At 42.3% G+C, this 22,664-nt stretch overlaps 1 protein-coding gene across 1 annotated transcript; it reads right to left on the bottom strand.

The window, feature by feature from the left end:
* On the bottom strand, positions 1-22,228 carry LOC119647183. The gene is made up of 6 exons (XM_038047992.1): positions 22,061-22,228; positions 15,711-15,869; positions 7,920-8,093; positions 390-733; positions 210-320; positions 1-149 (listed from the first exon to the last, which is right to left on the bottom strand). Exons 1-6 carry the CDS (start codon positions 22,226-22,228, stop codon positions 2-4), a joined length of 1,104 nt encoding a protein of 367 aa, XP_037903920.1. The 3' UTR covers position 1.
* Between the last annotated feature and the right edge of the window lie 436 nt (positions 22,229-22,664).

Genomic DNA, 22,664 nt, shown 5'->3' with positions numbered 1-22,664 from the left:
GTCACAGTTTGGAAATATCTATTTGATTATTTAGCATAAATTCTAGTACGCTTATTGGGCATTTTCCACCATAAACCTTTCTGCAGTCTTCTTCCTTGTGCCTGGTGGCTGTGCTGTATTCGTCCTTCCAGTGAGGATGCGCCGGAATACTATAAAAGAAGGGACTTTATTCGTATGCATATCAAATTTGAGGATATGAAGCTACTTACTCAAATAAAATTCGGATGATATCCTGAATCAAGGATTTTCCAGGCGGCAGAAGGAAATGTTTCGCCTCACAAATGGTTCGCAATATACATGTTTTAACATCAAGTCCGAACCTACAATTTTTATTGAATAAATTTTAATAAAATGAAATCTAATGTTTTTGAAAAATTTATTGGACTAACTTTGAAGCAGTAACCTCGAGGGAATTAAAAATTTGTCTCCTTTCCCTATGCCCGGGGTGATCCATCCATTCTTCATATGCTGGAATTGGTCTGGGTCGTGATTTTCGATAAATATTACTTTTAGGCGGTTTCCAGTAGTATGGAGTGTTGTAGCTTTTTCGCCACGTGTGCGAAGCCATGGGCTTATGCAGAAGTATGTCCTTGTAGTCTGGTTTGCTGGTCCAAATATTGTGGTGAAGGTGATCCGACCATGGTTCACTTATCAAAAAATCAGGCTTGCTTTCATGAATTATATCATGATCTTCATAGAAGTGAGCTGGTGGCATGGTGGGTGGCATAGTGGGCTGAAAAGGGAGATAAATTATCAGATGTAGTAAAATGTCGTTTTTCACAGGAGTTTTAAACATAAAGCAGGTGTAGCTTGTGGTCTCTAAAATTTTACTTGATATTCGTTAGTTTTAAATTTTAGCTTGAAAACCTCGATGGAGTCAGGTAATGGGAACAGCTGATCGATTTCATAGGAAATGAAGTTTCCACTCGGACTTCCTTTTAAGAGAGTCATTATCGTTGCAACCGTAAGTACAGCGACTGAGTTTTCCGGAAAAATTGCCAACCTTTTGTGCCGTTTCAATAAAGCGTTTAAATTACGATTGATAAAGGTTGAATCACCAGCATTTACACAGAAACTTAACCAACTAATTTCTATTATAAAATGCAAAGTCAAATATGAAATGTGCATGGTTACAACACGACTGAGCCAATCAATAAGGTAGAATCAACTTATGATCCACATACATACAGGAATGCATTTCTGCAAACCCGAGCTTGCACATTTAAGGTGCAGTCTCGATCTATGCAATTATCGTTGCAATGATAATATGCATGCTTGAGAATATTGAATAGTTTCTAAGGTTTACTAGAATACAAGACGGTTTTACAGTAAAGTGGATATCTTATCTTTAGAAGAAAAGGTTTTGTCTCTAACCAGCAAACCGTTTTCATGTCCTAATTGTTCACTCTAAGGAATACTAATCTGGAATTAACTATGGACTGAGTGCCCCAAAACTTGTAATTCTAGATGAGGTAATTTAGCTCCTGAACCCTGGGTAAAGGTTTAATTTTCAACCCCATATCCGGAGGGTGTGAGGCGTTTATGAACGGGGAAGGGGGAGGTCCCCTTCTTCGGCCCTGATGACAGTAAGTCTGTCTTTCTGTCTATCTGTTTGTCTTTTTTTGGCGTTGGAGGAGGGAAACGTTCAATACCTACTGCTGGTTCCTGCCATGCAGTTATGTAATACTTCTACTCACTAAAACCACCTCCTTCTCATTCCACTCTCACCACGGAACTCCTATAAAGTATTACGTAGCGGGGCTGATTCAACTTTAATTGTAGCTCATTATGGTTCTCTCCCTTTCTTGTTTTCGTCGTAGTTATTCCTGCGTAAGTGTGAATAACTTACAGTTTCTTTACAACCTGGTACTAACCATCCATTGCCTCCAGCGTCAATTCTACAATCTTTTCGGGTGTTAAGCACCTGTATGCGACCGCTTCCATTCTTGTTCGGTACACGGTGAACCTGGGGCAATCAAATATGAAATGATTCGCGTTTTCAACCACGTTACCACATCTTGGGTAGCATGGTGACGGGTCGTGACCAAATCGATGTGAATAAGCACGATAACCTCCATGCCCCCTTAATTGCGTTAACTCGTAGCTTAATTCCCCATGGCTTCGTTCAAACCATCTCCGAATATCCGGAATGATGCGGTATGTCCAACGACCAGTTTGTGACTGTTCCCACCTCTTTTGTCACTATTCGATAGATTCTGTGCACCGTGCCAGCTGCCGTCGAAATACGCTAGAATCCCCAGCTACATACGTTTTGTCGTAGACTACCCGGCCTTCATTTGCCAAGATGTCAATGGGGAGCATCCTTGCTAGTACATTTGCTGCTTAAATTGATAGCTTCCTCCAAAGTACAATTTTTAGTTTTAAATGTAGATATATAGTTCGGGAGCAACTTACCCTCTTCATCAGTACAAAGCTACAAAGTACAGAGACTTACCCCCTTTCAAAGAAGCTTTGTACTGATGAAGGGGGCAAGTCGTTCCCGAAATATATATTGTATTTACATTCAAAATTAAAAATTGTAGTTTGGAGGAAGCTACCCCTTGTCTATTAATTTTAGACTCGACTACAAATAGCAGACAAAAATCTAATCTCTTAGATATGCTGCTTCTCCTGATGTTGTCCGATACTCACTGCATACCCGGAGTGCACTTAGTCGATACGCCATTCCCAATTTTCTGCAGTTTACTTTGTTCTCCAGAACAGTTGCCCAAACTGGAGCTGACTACCCTAGAAAGCAAAAGACGTCAATTTTGTCTTGGCTCACCAATGTTTGGTAGTATTCTCGAGATCGTTGCAGCGATGGAAGACGCTTTAGTTGCAACGCATTCAATGTGCTCAATGTCTTTGCCAATCATTACTCCCGAGTATTTGAACGATGGGGGGGGGGGGGGGGAGTAAATTGTTTGTTCGCCAACTTTGATTTTCACAGTTGTGTTCTTTCTTCTCTTGATGAGAACTACTTCTGTTTTATATTCAGCAAGTGAAAGGTCGGGATTTCCAAACCAGAAATTGATCTCACATATGATTTCATTTGTGCGGATCTTGATCTCGTCTTCATGCTTTCCAACCACCACGAAGGCGCAGCATCAACACTCCATCACACATAACTAGCCACAGTAAGGGTCCTAGGATAGAACCCTTTGGCACCCCGCAAGTTGTCGGGAATATTATCAGCCCATCGTCCAATATTGAACGCATTTTTTACGTCGAAGGTTATTACTACGCAGCATTTTTCATCTTTTATTGCAACCTGAGCCAAACCAGTCACTAAGCTGATTGGGTCGACAGTTGATTTCGTCTTACGAAATCCGAATTGTTTGTCGGAAAGGCCTTCTTCCTTTTCCGCAATAGCGAGCAGTCTATTGTATATTGCTCGCTCAAATAGTTTGCCAATGGTATTGACCAGACATATCGGTCTAAATGAGGAGGTGTCACCCAATGGTTTACCTACCTTTGTAATGTGTGCTTTTGTAGCTTCCATTGCTCGCGGAATTCTTCTTTCCTAAGGTATGCCGTGAAAACTTGGGCAAAGGTACTTGGCGCTATCCTGGCGGCCTTCTTCGGCGCCAATGAAAGGCTACTTTCTGGGCAATATTAGGAATTTTCAATCAATCTTTTCGCTGCGTCTAAAACCCCCTCATTTACCACTATCGGAACTTCGTCTGGATTTAAATGTACTGCAGGAAGACTTGTACCGTTCACATCCGCTGGGAACAGAGGGTTCACTATATTCTGGACAAGTAATCGGTGGGGAGCGCTTGTCTTTTAGTCATGATATCACCGACCTGTATGCGCCACCCATGAGTGAGAGTTAGCTTCAGTACACATCCGCTTGAAATATTCTGATTTGCTCTTTGTAATAGTTATTTACAATTTTTTCCTCGCATTTTTTATATTGCACGTGTAGCTCCCCAAACTCAGGTCAATTTCTTCTGTCTGTCTGTCCCTCCGTCACACAGTTTTTTTTCTCGGAGACGATAGTAGCGCTTCACACCAAATTTGGTGGGTGGGAACTGTGAACGCTGACGAATACAGCGGGTTATATAAATCTACATTGAATTTAAGGGGGGTGCCCATACATACAAAAGGGGGTGTACATTTTTTTCATCAAATGTAGTCATGTGGGGTATCAAATGAAAAGTCTCGATTAGTATTTTCCGAAGTTTTGACATTTGTTGATCGATATTGATATCTGTTCAAATAAAGTTAATAATAGTGTATTACTATAATTTTTAGTAATTAGCGTCAAAACCCATCTTAACTTCACGCAGGGTATAATATAGAACATGATCCTACCGAGTTTGGTTTAAATCGCACTATTACTAATAAAGTTATAATAAGTCAAGGTTGTCGCTTCTGTGCAAATTCAAGATTTTAAATGTCAATATCACCTGTATGTGGATATTATCATATAATATATGTGACTTCGCTAAAAAATATAGAAACCATTCCGCCTAGGAAAATTATTTTGCCCCAAATTGCGGCTATTTTCTTGCCAGAACGATAGAGTTGAATTTTGAACCCTGCAGGTAGAAAGAAGAATATGGGGCGCTGAGATCACCTTTCTCAAACACATCATCATGGTAAAGCTTGATTTGCCGGCCCCACCCCAGAAAAGGGATGAAGAGGGTATGCAAGAGGACAAAAAAGGAACCTGCTTTCTAACACCGTTGAAAAACGATTGCGGCCATTTGCCCCAAACGAGTGGTCCGTGGACGAAAATAGTGGGAGTCAGTTGTTCTCCATTTGGTCTGGTCCAACATCATGTGGAGGTGGACTTAGGATCCCCATATCCCAAACAATAATCTAGCAATCGCCTAGCTTAGGCTCAAACTATTGGCGGTTTAACTTGGGTATAATTCGCACCCTTCTCGTGGTTTTGCGATTATAGAAAGGAGCGTTTTCCACCTGTTGCAGTTTTTGAACACGCTGCTCCCAGGGCAGAGGTGAGGTAGCGTTGTATGAGCTGTCTCTGCCCTGGACGAAACCGCTAGTCCTTGATTTTTCAACAAATAATGATATCACTGGAGCTGGCTCTGGAAGAAATACTTTTGAAAAATATACCGAGAAATTATAAAAAAAATTTAATCATTTATAGGTCCATAGCAGGAAAGAAATGGGGGTGTTTTCCGAAAATAATTCGCTGAATATTTACTGCAGTAGAAAGGATACTGGTTTTCTGTGAAGTGGATATCTAGGCAGGTACAACCAAACTTGGCACAACAATGAGGGAATGATACAAACTTCCAAGCCTGGCTTGTGTATCGAGTGCTGAGAGTATGCTCACACCTGGAGGTCCTTTTGGAATTGACTACTTTTTGCGTTCACATGTAGATACAGGCAAGGAGTGCAGAATGTTCGGGCGTATCAGCGAGGTACACAGCTGTTTAACTGAAGGTGCCGATACTGAGGGATGGCATGACGATGAGGTTTCATATCGTCAAAAACATTTAAATGCGATTCGGCAACGGCCTCTAATTACTTAGTACTCTGAAGAGCCCCTCAGAGCAGAGGGAACGGGTGTTGAGGTCACTACTCTGTGGTAAACGCATTTCGAAACAATGAGTAAATATACCAGTATATTTCATGCGGAAATGCACTCCATTAACAAGTGCGCCTACTTTAACTTGAAAGGGAACATTAGCGGGTAGAATTTTACAGTTCTAACCGATAGCAAGGGTGTCTTATGTCTAACTAGGTGAATTGTTGTCTGGTATGGGAATACCTTAATAAATTTATTATGCTTGGCTCACATCATAGAGTGTTAGAAGGCACTAAAGCAGGGGATGAGCCGGTGAAGAATGGAACAGAAACGCCGCTATATGGACCGGAATCCTTCTGTGGAATTATCGACGCGTAATAACCAGAATTTGGTCTACGCCTACTTTTGTAATATCCAGTTTTGCGTCGAGGTTCACTCATTAAGACTGTCTGAGTAACTGTGTTTCGCACATAAATAGACAAAGTCGAAAGAGGTTCTTCCTCATTTGGTCACTGGAAATCAGAAGTGGGTTTTTTACACTGTGCGTTTGGTGGCATGTTCGAGGAATTCTATTGCTAGCTATTCCAATAAAAACCAAACGCTAGAACCCGAAGTATCTTACGCCATGCTAAATCGTCCATCTCTGGTGAACAGAGAAAACGTTATATTTCACCATGACAGCGCTAGGGCCTGTTGTTGTCTCCCCATCATGTGCCCGAGCAAGGTTTTGTCAGAGTCCACCTTTGCGTTCAGATCGGCCCCGACGATCATAATACCACCTTTAGGAAGCCTTTCCCGAATAGCTAATTGCATTACGTCACCTGTGGTGGAGCGAACAGCTTGCGTGTTGCACGCACACAAGTGCGAATCGAGTTTTCCACGACATCGAAAAATAATTATTGACCGCGAAAATTATTTTTTGATGTGAGTTCGGGACACGACGACGGCAGTTATAATCACCAACCAGGGAATGTAGTTGAAGTCCTCCCTTTTCTCAGAGTTGGGCAAACTCTTCGGCTTTAAATGCCACCGGACAACCGCTTACCATTCGCAATTCAATGGGATGCTCGAAAAGTGGCACGGGACGCTGAAGGCCGTTAAAATGGCCCAAAACAACCCCTCTTGGTCGCAGGTCCTGCCACTCGTTTTTCTTGGTCTCCGAACAGCCAATTGCGAAGAGTTTGCTGCAAGTCCCGCGGAACTTGTATACGGGGAGAATCTGAGACTCCTCAGCGACCCTGTTCTCGAATCCTGTACGCACGTCCTAATTAGGACGGACGCTCCTCGGAGGCCGCTGCGGCCACTTTATGCGGGCCCCTTCGAAGTCCTCGAGTGAGGCCGACATTATTATAGTCTCAATGTCGGGGGTACAACTAAACGGGTCTCCTTGGCTCGACTAAAGCCCTTTGTCCACCAAGAAAACAGGACCAGGACGAATGACGTGGGACACGTCCGCTTTGACTTCGGGCAGTCGAGTTGGTTTCAGCTGGCAGAGTCAGGAGGACTCCTCACGGTCAATTAATAATTATTAATTTAATAATTAAATTGAGTTAAATTAATAAACTTAAAAATAATTTGCAAAAAGTAATTTTATATTATACAACGATCTATTAATTCAAAGTACTCTCTCATACTTCCATTCTCTAATTTGAAAAAGGAATACATTCTGGAAACAAGAGCCAATTCGGACAATTACGCCATTGATGGAGACGTTGGATTATAGCTAAAATCTTGGGTGGAATAGTATCGTATGGTGGCCTACCATGGTCATTAGAGTTGCCTTCTTAGCGGCCTAGGTTAGGAAAGCCCATATGAGACCTTAATGGGGTCCAGATTGGAAAATTATCTTAGCACTGGCATGTCCCCGGTCCCCGGTTAGAGTGGCTTTTGTCAATAACGATTTCTAATAATTACATCTAAATTGAATTATTTTCTTACTCGTTACGCATCAACCTCTTGATCTTGTTGCTGTGGCTTCCAATCTCGTTGATCATGAGATCATCACTTGATTTGTTCATCTCTGCGAATTATGGCCTTGAGTTTTAACGATAAAGAAACCTACAAGCTTGTGGGAAGGGAGTGATTTGCCCGGGCCTAAAGTTACCTCAGGAGACTCCGGAAAAAATCATTCCCTTCTAGACTTGGTTAGATAGCAAACAAGCCAAAGCGTAACCTCTCTAGTTGGGCCCTCGATGTAAATTTAATCAGTTTATCTATGGTCTGGTTGGGCTAGGAGACTCTAGAACTAACTGATAACATTTATCAAAGATTTCACATTTTACTTTATGAAATGAAACGTTTGTAAGTGAAACTTTCAAGAACGTAATTTTCAGATTGTCACTAATATCCTTGGAGCGGCACCGCAGTCAGAATTCACTTGGATTCGCAACACTGAGTACAAGAACTTTACACTTACTTTTTTAGTTGTTGATGTCACATTTTTCAGTTTCGCAGGTTTCCGCCAGCGCCAATCATCAATTGATCCTGGCATGTCGTGATATGCAGTGAGCTCCAGGACGATATTTGTTGAGCTCGGATAAGGGTTGATGAGGTTTTTAGCTTCGGCAATTGTAATATGAGTAAACGAAGGCTTGTTGAAAACAACCACACGTTTCCGTCGTAATAGTCCCCTTGGACTTTCAAGGAAACTGGAATTACCATGAATTAATAGGACTCCTGCGCTTACCAGCAGAAACGGAAGAAACATCTTTGATATGAGTTTCATCGCTTTTTCACGATCAATGTCTCCGCATTTTATCAGTGGCAAGAAACCGTTTTTGGAATATTCAGTATGCAAATGTATACATAAGTTTATTATGCAAGTGGAATAAATCAATTATCATTGGGGCAGTAATTCAACATCTGGTTACAGAATTTGCCGGCAACTTGATTAGAAATTCAGGGATTCATATTGAATACCATCGAATTAATGTTGGTATATGCGGAAAAGTAAGCGGCATCGTTCACACTAGGCAGAAAATTATCATAAGTACCTGCGTGTACTCGTACGAAGTGAATTCAGTTCAAAGAGGCACGACCCATATCAAGGCAAGGTATAATGGAATTTGCGAAGAGAATCGCATTTCATATCGAAAGTTTTCATTTGGTAACAGCATATTATTTCCTAAACGGAGCCCGGCTCATCCAAGATGCCTACGCGCAGTCCTTCCCGGTTCGACGAAATGCCCTTTGGCTTTACCCAGGTCTTTCTGAGAAGTCTACACTCCATCTTTACAGCGCTTAGTCATGTGATTCTGGTAGTGGGTCACCACTCTTGGGAAGTGGGTTTCACTGGATGGCATTTGCTGCCCTTCTTTTTCATGTGCTTTCTTCAAATAGCAGCACGGAGGAAACATTCTCAAGGAGCAGCCTCGACTTGATGTTAGTGTTCAAACAGTTGTATTTTATACAAACAAGTGAACATGCATTGAGCACTGCCAATGCGTTAAGTAGCATCGAAATCGTCCATTGAACTACTTCAGGTCTTCGAATTAAAGTTGCATGAAGAACGTCACTTGCCACGGTGCACGTTATACTGCATTTCCGGAGATTTTATTTAGTATCTTCTTTCCTAAGCTTGTCAATCTACTTCCAAGTTTCATTCAACTATCAGTATAAGTGTTGCTCCTTCTATACGCAGCCAACGTCTTCACTTGTGCTTGAGAGAAGAACGACCTAGTTCTCATCAATATATGTATTACGGCGAGGTGTTGAAAATGTCTGTCATCCGGTCAGAAAGATATTTTGGCCACTACTGGACGACGACCGGATCACGTAGGTGGGCCGTATTGAACTCGGTCGAAGCATTTCACACCAGAGAGCAAATTGATATGCGACACACAAACAATGGCAAACCACCGCCGATGTCAGGGCGTCTTGTGGTCAGTCTGATTAGCTGTACGTGGCCAGGCGGTTGAATCCAGAGACTGGCAAACACTATGTTGAAATTGTATGCCATCAATGATAAGACGATGGAAGTTGCAGAAGGCTACCAATCTCGCAATCACTATTGTTAGGAACGCCAAGATCATACTTTCCCATCACGTGCCCAAGCAGTGTCTGGCCAGAACCCACCTTGACATTCAAATCACCCATCATGATCATAGTGGCACTTTCAATAGCAGTAGTAAAACTTCAGACAATGTTAATTTTGGGGCAGAATGTCCAACATCAGGTTTAAGTGCTGGCACATTCATGGGGAAACGCTACCAAAAGTACTCCTTAATTACCTACTAAACTTTCCATCAATTCAAACACTCGTTTTCTCCGGCACCAATAAGGAATGGTTCCGGTTTATGGATTCGTGATATTCAACAGTACGTCGTTTGGCAGGATTCAGAAATTTCAATACCTCAGAGATGGCGGTGAGGAAGATGGGGCCACAGCCCTGTCGGCCAAACCAGAACCAAGTAGCTGACGAGAACCTCCATAGTCGTGGCACCGGAAGCTGTTGTATAACATTGGTTTGCTGGCCCTGATGCAGTAGGCGAATGCTCCAAAAGTCTAATTAGGGCGATCAGACCCGAGTCTGGACGGCAATTTATCTGTGTGGGGGTAAGTCACCAAACTTTACCACGAGTATACTGGTACCGGGATGGTCCACTGAGAGCATATGGTCTAAACGAACTTCTGGAGGCTAAGCTCTCGGTCGGGTTATTTGCGGTTGTGCTCCTTGTGGGAGTTTAATAGTGGTTGTGATTGTCCCATATCTTGGACAAAGCTCTTTCTGGGCTCAAGCTTGAAGTTGCGCTGCACAACTTGGGCATCGTATTCCCTAGTTGCAGCAGATGTGTTAGATGAGCCTTGTGTCCAAACTTTCTCTGAAGTGGTATAAACTACTTTAATCGATATAACCTCAACCGTGTCCGATTTACTTCTCGGAGAAAAAGAGTTTTTCGGCATAAGTCAAAGGTGGTTAGGTGAGTGATGTAAGTATTGTAAAGGGAAGCATGCGATGTTTACTCATGAAGGTTTAGGAAAACTTTCGGTGGAGGAGAAGAAAAAAATTGTGGAGCTGTCTAGGATATGCCGAAAATGTGGAAATGCAATAGCAAGGTCTGGAGTCTGGAATGCAACAAGGAACACCACACCATGCTGCATTTGAAAAAAGCATTAAGTGTCAATGTGGCTTGCCTGTCAAATGGGACATCAGGGAAGGCGTCTGTGATATTAGCAAAGGTACTAGCAAAAGGGACAGACCAAACAGGTCAGAATTTACTTCTGCAAATTTTGCTAGACCCTGGATCTAAAGTGGAAAAAATTTAAAGCGGTTGAGGTCAGGATAAGATGTAGTAACTTAACTTCTAATTTCGAGTTGAAAATTCTGGCCTATGTACTACAAAGATTAACGATCTATCTACCAAATGAGGGCCTGGTTGAGACCAGAACGTCAAAGTAGGCATCAACTTAGTATTAGAAGAAATATTGCAGCCACGAGAAAACAACTAAATCTGTTGTGGTTTAAAAAATGAAATAAGGTTGGCTGCTCTTGGGTAAGGTCCCCAACAGGTCATTGAAAGTTACGATGTTAGTGTCCAATATATCTACGGCAGAGTCCCTTACTATACTACAACGAATCTTCGAAACGGAAGCTGTTCCTCATGTTGTATCAGCCGCGAAAAAATTTACAAATTTACGGGAGCACGGTCCTATGATTACTTAACAGAAGTGTCGTTAGGACATCAATAAAAGGGATGATGCATCGGTAAAAACATCGACTGATTCCAGTTTGAACGGCCTACTACATGCCCGGCCTAAGTTTCAAGATGATCTTGCCCAAATACTGCTAAAATAGAGGAAGTTTCAGTATGCAGTTTCCTCCAATATCGAGAACATGTGCCGGACAATTAAAATTTAACCATGTCATAGGAACTTTCAACTGATCTTAAACAGGTCAACGAGGAATATGCCTATTTAAGAATATATGCTGACAACAGTATTTTGCTTCGGAAAGGTTACGAAAGGACTTTTACCTGTACAATCTTCTATTTGGAGGATTCCATTCCAAGATGCATTATATGCACACGGCTCTACTGGACGCCAATAGCTTGTTTAAGAATATCAAGAAGGTACTTAACAAAATTGGTCCAATCTACGAGGTATCACGAATTTCGGGAAGACGTATGTCAGTTCAAACAATCGAGAGCGGATCATGATGTTCAGTTCCTTCTACATGAACGGGAAGCATGGTTACGACACAATCTGTGTAACTGCAATATCCCATACGATAGGACACTACTTCCTCCCTCGAATAGGTGCCACGATTATTGCTGTCAATTTCTATAAGCAAAGTTATTTTGAACTCAAGGAGTCTGAGCTCACAGCATGCCACATTTAATGCTTTGGATAGGAACTGATTTCACACCGAAGACCTTTGGCTATCGAAAACGGTTTATGGTTGGTTTTTGAAATGTGCGCACGCTCCTTAAGAACGGTATCGGGGGTCCCCAGAATGCTCCCTTCGTCTAACTCGAGCCAGAATTTCAGTGATATACGCTGAAAATTTGGGGATTTGTGTCGGATGTTACTCACGGCTACTGCAAAGCTCTTCACTCGAGAACCGATTTCTAACAGGATTTTAATTGTAAGATTCCGCTCCAAATTAAGGAACACCACAATTGTATAGTGCTATACGTCAATGGGGATTTCCGATGTAGAGAAGAGGGATGGTTTCTATGAGCAAATATTAGCAGTTAAAGAGAGGCTTCCTAGAGGCGATATTGTCATCGTGATGGGTGATCTGAATGGGTGGACTCTGACAACACTTTGTTTGCTTGGACATGTGATGGAATTTTTAAGTGCATTGTTCAGAGAAGCAGATGGGAATGATTTCCCAACTTTAAACCGTATCTCCGCAAATTCCGGAAGAGCTGGGCAGTTCTGTTAACTAAAACAGCGCATTACTACTCGGATTTCGAAATTGGGGGACGCCGTCGATAGATTAAGATGATTGGAGGAGGAGCATCGGGAACGGGCTAGATGCTTGACAACAACGACGATTCACATTAAAAAAAAACTTGCATGTGGGGATGAGGGGTTAAGTCGTCGACTCTTTATCTGCAATGACGAGCAGTTGCATAGATGAAAGGAGTGCTATACCACGATTCTTAACCGTATAACATCCGGTGAAGTTCCGTCTCTTGTGGATTAAATGATCATAACATGCAGATACGGATTGCTTCGCCAAATAGATGAGAAATTATAATATTTCTATCATCAAGATACTCAAACGAAGTACACCCGGTGGGCTGGACTGTCTCCCCGCAAAGCCCCTAAGAATTGGAGACGTATCCCAAAGGTAGGAGAAGGTGATGGGCGTCAACACTTCAAAGAAGGGCAGCCGTTTTGAGTGCCAACATTGGAAGGTATCTGTGTGCTGTCGGGTGTCGCAAATATATGTATAGGAAAGATTGATTGACAGAGACCAGGCGGAAGTTAGCCTGCTGAAGAGCTTAAATACAAGCTGGCCTCCCCACCTGCACTAACATACCTGAATTTCGAGGAGAAATTCAGGTTAGTAGCGGATGCTAGCGGTGAAGCCTTGGGGACTGTATTGGAGTAGGGAAAGGCCGGTAGCGTATGCTAGTATGCTGGTAGCCGGGTGTGGATGCTAGTAGCAGTTAAAAACTACCGTTACTACCTGATTTGAAAGCCTTTCAAGGTTGTAACGTATCATAGGCCGCTTACGGGGTAGTTAAAATAGAAGGACACCACTTGCAGAAGGTTAACGTCGCCAAAAAAAATTCCCGTAGTATGATGTTAAGGTCATTTGAAGGTCGTAATTTTTAGTAGGCGATGTAGCAGGAAAGCTTGGTCGGGTGCTTGTTTGTTGGTGAATTGCTTATAAAGTGAAATGCCACAAAACAAAATGCCGCTAGTGCCTACGTCTGTGGGTAGCACACCTTTTGACGAGATATTGTAGACTTTTGGGATCATTGCTTGAGGCGTCGAAGGGCAATAAATACATCCTGTCTATGCTGGATGACTTATTGCGATTTGTAGACTTCGTGGCTATTCCGGACCAGGGGGCTAATACTTTTGCCAAAATATTGTTTGATGAGATAATCAGCCGATATTCGTTACCCAAGTTAATTGTCACCGATCAGGATGCTTCTTTTACAGGAGAGGTGTTTAAGGCACCCTGCTAGTTGTTAAATATAAAAAAATGCAAACCACTGTGTTCCATAAACAGGCTAACGCTGTGGAAAGGCACAATCCCCCCTAGGTAATTATATTCGTTACTTGGTGAACGATTAGCCGCAGAATGGGGGGATGAGTACCTGAGGACGGCAGCTTTCGCATATAACAGTACTTCGCACTGTTCACTGTTCGTTCTCTACTACAAATTGGCTGTATGAAGGGCATCGTTTGTGATCGCTGTGTTCTTATCGGACTCTTTACGGATACACAGAATAGAACCAACTGAGGCGATTTTCGAGCAACGAATAGTAGGGAAGAATTTTAGTTCATAAATGGGGTTATGGCTCAGATAGAGGAAATGCATAAAATTTTCAGCAGGCTAGAGGAGTTGGGGTCGATGAAAAACCGTTGGAAGAACAAGCGTGAGCAGCCGCACCAGGCGCGCAAGTTTTATCAATAAGTTAGCAGGATGAAGCCTTATACACCGCGATGTTCATCCTGCCGAGGCAAAGAGGGAAATCTGATTTCCGATTGAATGGGCATATTGGAGCGATGGATTAAGTATTTTGATGAACTTCTCAACAACCAAAATATCGGCAAGTTGGAGGTCCCGCCAACTGAAGACGATGGCAATCACCACGAAGCATTGAAGAAACAGTCCCTGCAATGCCGATGGGATTACTACCGAATTGATTAAATATGGAGGCGACCAACTACACCAAGTGGTTCATCAACTGATACTCAAGATGTGGGACAGCGAATCAATGCTTGGCAACTGGCAACGAGGCATTATCTGTTTCATAAAAAAAGGGAGATATCACGCAGTGCAGCAATTATACAGGTATCACGTTGCTGAGTACAATCTATAAGATATTCTCCGCTCTCTTGCTAGGCCAAATAGCCCCATATGCCCAGAACATCATTGGCCCATACCAAAAGAAGCTTCACTTCCAAGCAACCAGGCAAATCAGCATCGGATTTTCTCTGTGCGGCAAGCAATGGAAAAACTGTCCAGTCTGACATCAAGTGGATGCGGACTCAGGACTCCTCAATCCCAAAACAAAAATTATCAAGCTTTGGTTCGAACTGTGGGCGGATTTACGTTGAATATAATTCGCACTCTTGTCGTGTTTTGCGAATTATAGGCGGGGGCGTATAGCAGCTGCTAGCCGCTTCAGTCACGCTGCTTCCAGGGCAGAGGTGAGGCAGCGTCTGATGAGTTGCCTCTGCCCTGGTGCGAAACCGTAACCATCGTCGTCTCTCTTTTGAATTTTGATGGTATCATCGCTGCCACTGTTGACGATATCTCCTGAAAGGAGTTGAAGTGCATTTCACCGGACCGTATTGGTATTGTTGTCAAATATGAAAAAAATATAGCGCAAACAATTTTTGTATTTATAGGGTTAAGTTATCTATCAAGATTCAGTGTGAATAATGTATCGAAAGTATACGAGGATTGTCATTTCACTCTTCTGCCAATACCTAGCATGAATATTTTTTTCGATATAAAATGAGGACAATACTATTCCATCAAATTCGTGTTAGATATCGGAGTAGCGTAAAAGACAGATTTTCATCAAACCTCCTTTCCTCTACTGAAATGTTCTGTCTTCTGAACCGGAATTTCGCAGTTAATAGTCTGCCTGGTACCGGTTCCAGTACATAAAGTCGCACTCGGTGGACGCAGGAAGCATTAGTCCGACAGCGGATTTACATTTACTTCTGGCAAACTCGCAGAGAGCATCGATACGCGGTTGCTGGGGGTGCGAATCAAACCAAAAGGAAATGTAGTACATTCTGGAAACAAGAGACTTCTTTGGACAATTGCAGAATTGAAGAAGACGCTTTAGCTAAGACCTTGGCCAGAATGTTATCGTGGGAAGTCTTGTCAGTGGTGTGGCTCTAGCATGGCTAGTCATGAGATCATCACTTGATTTGTTCACCTCTGCGACTTGCACAGTCTTAAGTTATGATTATAAGGAAACCTGAAGCACAGACTCGTTCAAAATAAAATGGCACCGTATTTAGGATTCACTTGGATTCGCAACACTCAATATATTACACTTACTTTTTTAGTTGTTGATGTCACACTTTTTGATTTCGCAGGTTTCCGCCAGCGCCAATCGTCAATTGATCCTGGCATGTTGTGATATGCTGTGAGTTCCAGGGCGATATTTGTTGAACTCGGATAAGGGTTTATGAGGTTCTTAGATTCGGCAATTGAAATCTGAGTAAACGAAGGCGTGTTAAAAACAACCACACGTTTCCGTCGTAATAGTCCCCTTGGAGTTTCAAGGAAGCTTGAATTGCCATGAATTAAAGGCAATCCTGCGCTTACTAGGAACAGTAGTAATATTTTCGATATGAGGTCCATCGTTTTTTCGCGACCAGTGTCTGAGCACTTCATCAGTGGCTAGAAACCGTTTTTGGAATATTCAGTATGCAAAGGTGTACATATGCTTGTCACGCAAGTGGAATAAATCAATTATCAATGGGGCAGTAATTCAAAATCTGGTTACAAAGGTCTAACAAAATTTGCCGCAACTTGATTAGTAATTCAGGGACTCATATCAAGTAGCTTTGAATTCATGGGTGGATGATTATATTCTTTACTATAGATGTAGATGTATGTATGTGTTCTTTGGGATAGACTAGGCGCCAAGATATTGCGAAAGAACGAATGACTAATGGTATTATTTGACACGATCGGTAGCGGAAGCGACTTGGTTCAGACTTCAGACTAGGCAAAATAGTATCATCATAAGAACGTGAGTATAATGAAATCAATCCAAATAGGCAAGACACTTCAGAGAGAAGTATGACGGAATTTGGAAGAATTGTATTATAGATTGAAAGTGGTAGTTTGTGTCTATGGATCCCTTTATTTCTGCGAAAAACATCTTACCTAGGTTGTTTAAAGCATTCCGCATATCCGTACCTGGGGTGAAAATTATGAAAAAAAGTTATTTCGTTGTATGTCTCAATTCTGAGTCTGAGGAGAATCATATCCTTCTCATCTTCTCCCTTCTGACTTGAGCAACTAAAACTTATACCGTGTACCTCCTCCCTTCGACGTTATTCTTTTGTACCGAATATATTGTAGCGATAGAACGTTGGCCTGCAATGACTTCCACATGTTGGTCAACTTATATAGACGAGATAATTCTTAATGCTAGTGAAAATTTAAGTTTTCTAACATTACTTTGTGACGATAAGTAATATCAACCCGCTTGGCTGAAGATGCAGGCCACCAAAAGGGTAGTTCCAGCAAATATTGTGTGGTAATGACCTTGGACGTGAGAAACGAATTAAATTGGGCCAATTGAAAGTTGGAATTCCCGTCTATCTCGCTGCTAGTTGCGAAGCATATAGAAGATGCTGAGTTCTACTTATCCGAAACCTTTAGCACCGTTAAGGGTCGGTTAGAGAGCGCTGAAATGGCACTTGCGGAGGAAAAAACGGAGTCGTCTTCATTAGCAAGTATAGCATACTTGGAAACTGCTCATGGTCAGGGTGGATTCTGCTCTATGCAGTCCCAGTTTGGGGAAAGACATTGTAGATCTCATTTGACGTCATAAAATGATTGCAGTCTATAGAAGGATAGTCCTAAGGGTGTGTACCTTCAGGCCTGTCTCAGATAATGCAGCGTACTATATTTATGGAAAGATGCCAATTGACGTCTTGACAGATGAGATGACAAACATATACAACCCGAAGTCCGTCTCTCCTTTAATGCAAATGAATAATAATAAGGGGAGAGATTTTTTAATAGAGAGATCTTTAATAGAGGAGGATTGGGATGCGATCAATTCCATGATCGGATTTATTGCGAGTAAACTTCGAAAGGCAGAGGAGAGGAGGGAAGCGTGGTTACGGTCGCCGCGTATAAAAGAAAGTAAACCAAACTAGAGTTAGCTAACCTCGACCCGTGAAGTAAATGTTCCATGGGTCGGGGAGAGCCGGGGTAGTTTTAGTGCGTAAAAATCTCATGTATTGCTGTGTCTAGGCCAGTGTCTTTTGAAGATTCCGACTTGCTATATCGAAAAATCTCTTTGATAACTCAAACTTTACTATCCGAATTCATTTAGAGGATTAGCTTATGACTTAACTTAATGCTGGATCGTATCTCTAACAATAAATAAAAGGGGAAAAGTCTTAAAGAATTGCCCTTGGGATGGTGGATGAAGGACGATAGATTGGAAAACGTTTAGTGGGAAAGAATCGGGCGCTTGCCGAGGTGGTCTAGGTTATTGGGCGATTTAGTATACAAGGCCAGGCCTATTGAATAAGACTAGTTTGTCGTTGTGGTAAATACTGTTTTATTTGGGTATGTTTGGGATATCTATGGGTGGGGGATGGTGTTAGTATGAGTATCTTATTGGATCGCTCTGGAGGACTGTGTATAGATGGATGAGGTCATTGTAGAGAGATTTGAATTTCATAAGGAAATTTAATGCTAGCTGCTAGCTTTGACGAAGAAGAAAGAGATTTACGGGTTTCGAATTACATGTGGAGGCGTTCATCTCATACGGCCGTATGACACATGCATTGGTAATGCCTAAGTGATACAAATCATCAAAAAATTCCTGGTCGGAGTACGTGAAATCGAGTCCTCTCACGGTCAGGTTGTTTGACTTGTAGTGTGATGGTGTCTATGTAAAGAAGAGATGATGGTTCACCCTATGTCGAGACGAGCTCGCGACTGGAAACTCGTCTTATTGAGGGAGATGTTGGATGGGATGACTGAGATCAGTTTGGTTGTAGTGTTTGTAAATGCTAAACCTGCCATCCACGTACAGTAGCGCCTGTTAGCTACGTCTAAATAGTGGGCATTGGAGCGACGGTCGTTGCGTGGATGGGATGCAATTGTCTGTTAGTTTTGACTTTTCTGGTGACCTTTAATCGAATGAAAAATGAAACGGACCCATTCTCAGAAACTACCTAACCCAATGTCACCATCAGGCGAAAGGATATTCTCACCTAATATATGCATATGTGTCTGGATAGCTGAGTGGTTGCACAAGGTTGTCTAACGAAAAGTCGCGGTTCAAATCTTACTGATGGCAGTGGAATTTGTATCGTGATTTGACGTCGGATACCAGTTGACTCAGCTGTGAATGAGTACCTGAGTCAAATCAGGGTAATCTCGGGCGAGCGGAATGAGAGAGATTATTAGAGAGATTATTACCCTGATTTGATTCAGGAACTCACTGTACAAGACTATGATCTTGTGAGTCCCCATGTATTCCTCGGAGACTTAGCAAGAAAAATTGCGAATTCTAAGCCGCATTCCAGAGAAGAATCTTCCGAAGAATTTTTGATCCCCTACATGAGAATGAACGATTCCGTAGCCTACATAGCGACGAAATCTATGAGCTAAACCTAAAACCCGGCTCAACAGGTTGCGGTGGGCGGGTCACTTAATCCGTATAAGTGAGGATGATCTAGCCCAAAGAGTCTATATCTATGGTAGAAAAAGAAGACGAGTCAGACCCTGCCTGAGATGTAATAATGGCGTAGGTCAGAACGCTAGACAGCTTTTAGGGATATCGAATTGGTGGACCTCGACGCAAAACCAGGGTGTCTGAAGTTTCTAATTAAGCAGGTCTAGACCGGATACCGGTTGTTGCGCCATTGATAATGATGAGGATGACGAACAGAAACGAAGCAGGGAAGAAGGTTTTTCAAAAAGTCACGAAATACTAAAACAGCCTAATTGCCTGATTAATTTCCCAACACCCCACTCCTGTCAACTGCTTTAAGAAAATCTTTTAAAGCTCGGAAATCAGCCTTGTGGATGTTGAGTTTGGGGGAAGTGCGACGCGGCTGTATCGGGTCGATTTACATAGAAATTACCTTCCAGAGGCGGATTGTATAAAATAAAATGAACCGGGTATCAGAAATGTTGGTCAATTTTAGATCGAGAATGTGGTTATTGTGTTTGCAATTGACACTGAATCGTAGACCGTTAAAAATACAATCCACAAGGCAGCTCATGCAATTCTCGGGGTCAACAGGCATGGGAGGTGGCTCATCAACCGAGATACTTCGCTCTGGAATGACGATAAAAATCTTTACAATAAACTGGATCCTCGAGACCACAAGAGAAATCTATATCGAATTGCCAAAAATCTGATACCAACGCGCACAGATAATGAACACTTTAGATCTTCGAGCCGGGAAAATTTGATCATCCTCCGTTTCCACATTCACTGTTGATATTTGAAGCAATTCTGTCAGCACCACTGGTTCTCAAAAGTGGCGGTTAGGAAGACGGAGAGGGAGACGCTATATCACATTGGTTTGCTGGCCGTGATGCAGAAGGCGTATGTTCTAAAGGCCTAATCAGGTCGACCAGACTCGAGTCTGCACTCACACTCATCTGGAGTACGAATAGGTCACGGAACCTTACCAGGGGTATACTGATACCATGGGAACCGGGATAGCCCCTGAATTCACATGTTTAAGGAGAATTCCTGTTGGATGTGCGTTTAGCTCGGTTGTTGCGTCCAAGCGAATAAAGACCTTCTAGCCTCGAATTTGATGTTGCATGGACTCAGTATAGACTGGTATCGTTATGCTTGTCTTAGCGGGGCTCTGATTGCAGTCATAAAATCAATCCCTGTCTTAAGAAGACCGTTGGATTAGGTCCACGCGACAGATACCAATGTAAATCAACTATCCGTAACTATCCACGCCACTGTGCCCTGCATCACGTGCTCGAGGAAGTCGATGAGGCCTGAGCCTAAAGAGGACTCATCTGAAGTGATTCTTGCCATGAAGTATCATTCGAGGTTATCTTGAACCATAGGAACCGGGATGGTCCCTGGGAGCCCTTCATGAGAATTTCTGGAGGATCTGCACTCGGGCCGGTTATTTGCGGTTGGCCCCCTTTTGGGAGTTTTATGGTGGTTGTGGTCATGCCTACATCGGGGGCAGAGCTCCTTGGAGCTCAAGCTTAATGTTGCGTTGTACAACTACCACTTAGTTGCAACAGAGGTGATAGATAGGCCTCGCATCCACTGGTATGAATATTGAATCTTCATTCAGTATAAATCAGTACCGCTGTGCCAGTCATGGCGGAGCTCTGATTGTAATCTCCAAATCAATCCGTGTCCGAAGAGGACCGTTGGATTATGCCTACATGGCAGATACTCACATTAAACTCCCAGGACCTTCATGTCAACGCCACTGAAGTCGAGGAAACAATTAAAGAAATGAAATCGGAGGAAGCAGTAGGACTGAAAGAGGTCACATATGAGTTCTCGAAAGCAGAGAGCTGAGACTCAGCGAGTTCTTCAATCAGGTTATGGAGGAAGGTAGAAAATTAACTAACTGGTAAGAAATCATCACGGTTCCAATATGGGAAAAGAAAGGTAGTAAATGAATCAAGCCGGATTTGTTAAGAACTGCGATTACTAATGGAGGAACACCGTGAGAAAGAGCTTTGAATTGCATTTGTGGATCTAGAGAAGGCGTTTGAATGTATGCCACATGAACTCGTCTAGAATGCTTGACGGCAACACCTAATACCAGGAGAACTCGTGCGCTGGGTTAAATTGCTCTGCCACGATCCCAAAAGTAAAGTTCGAAGTGTGAAGTGTTTCGAACTGACTCTGAATAAAGTTGAATTTTTGACTACCGACCCCAATAAAACAGGCACCAGTACTATCAGTGGCAACGAATTACCCAGAAATTCTCGGACCAATGCTATCAGCCAGTAATGAATCGCATTGTGAAGACTAGTGTTCTTTTTATCGACGCATCAACGAACGTTGCAAATCTAAAATGTACCATAGCGCCGTACGCCCTGTCGTAATATTTGCTTTCGAGTGCTAGCCGACTATAAAAAATAATGTACCACGCTTTGCGGATGCATTCGACCGGTGGCGTAACATGCCATGATCACATACGAAATGGGGATTGTACCGATCATGGACAAATTACGAGAGAGGCGTTTCCGATGGTATGAACGTGTAATTCGCGTTGACAAGGGCTCACTTGGTTGATTGGTCTAACTATTGAATCAATTAGACTTGTCTTCTTGGATAGCTTTAAAAGGGTCGTTCGTTTGTTGACTGAGTTAGTCTTGTTATGATATAATAATTTAACGAAGCATTTCCAGTTAAAAAGTTGAAATTTGTATAATCGTTTTAACACATAAGGATAAGGACTCAGAAGTACAGAAGGGTCACTTCCACCTTTGCAAACATGTTAGCTTATCGATATGGGAGTTCGAGCTGACAGTAGATGCTTATCTTTGTCATATGTTTTTAATGGACCCTGATGCAATGAATATATTGAAAAGTTTTAATCAAACGGATGCTGCTAAACGCTGACATTTTCACTGAATTTTATCAATAAACTGAACGAAACTTTTTAATTAACTAGGGTACAAAGTAATTCTTATTCACTCACTTTGTCTTTATTTGGTGGATTCATGGTTCTATTTCTAAACTTCAACCTCCACCTCCAATCGTCAACTTTTGTAGGTAAATCGTAGGCACTTCCAAGACCGATAACGATAACTGTTGATGTCGGTGAAGGTTGGGACACTCTTTTAGCAACGGCCATACCCACGGACATTGTTGAAGACTTCAGAAAAACAAAGAAACGTTTTTGTCTAGATAAACGCGTGCTGAGCGACCCATCTATTTCAGTCTTCGCGAGTGACGGATGCAGCAATGGTAAAAAAAGATTAAAAATCACAAGGTATAAAGTACACCGAACTTCAGATGCAATATTCATTTTTACAGGTGTCCAAAATGGCTCTAGACATTCGTACATTCCATTCAATTGGATGGCCAAAAAGTGTTAACGACTTAATGAATATCTTGCTTTACTTTTAGATGAGAGAATCACGGACCGTACTTGGACCTGTTAAAATTTGAATAATTCATGAGCAGCTTCAAAGTATGAACCCAAATAAAAATTATCATTTAATGTATAACGATTGGATAACCCAGTTCTAAACAGTCTCCTGCTTGTTGCCGGGGGCGTCTTTATATTTGTTGAAGTATTG

This window comes from Hermetia illucens, chromosome 1 (genome assembly GCF_905115235.1).
Source record: "Hermetia illucens chromosome 1, iHerIll2.2.curated.20191125, whole genome shotgun sequence".
In the NCBI taxonomy this organism is placed as follows: Eukaryota; Metazoa; Arthropoda; class Insecta; order Diptera; family Stratiomyidae; genus Hermetia; species Hermetia illucens.
The sequence above is the reverse complement of the archived record's forward strand: the minus strand, read 5'-3'. Positions and strand labels throughout refer to the sequence as shown.

What these genes read in the sequence shown, in the direction of transcription:
- LOC119647183 (XM_038047992.1), bottom strand. Translation starts at nt 22,228, where the DNA reads ATGTCCGTGGGTATGGCCGTTGCTAAAAGAGTGTCCCAACCTTCACCG. An exon ending in TGACATCAACAACTAAAAAA is followed by an intron (nt 8,094 to 15,710) that starts GTAAGTGTAATA and finishes GTTTTCAACAAG; the next exon opens with CCTTCGTTTACTCATATTAC. An exon ending in ATCATCCGAATTTTATTTGA is followed by an intron (nt 150 to 209) that starts GTAAGTAGCTTC and finishes CTTCTTTTATAG; the next exon opens with TATTCCGGCGCATCCTCACT.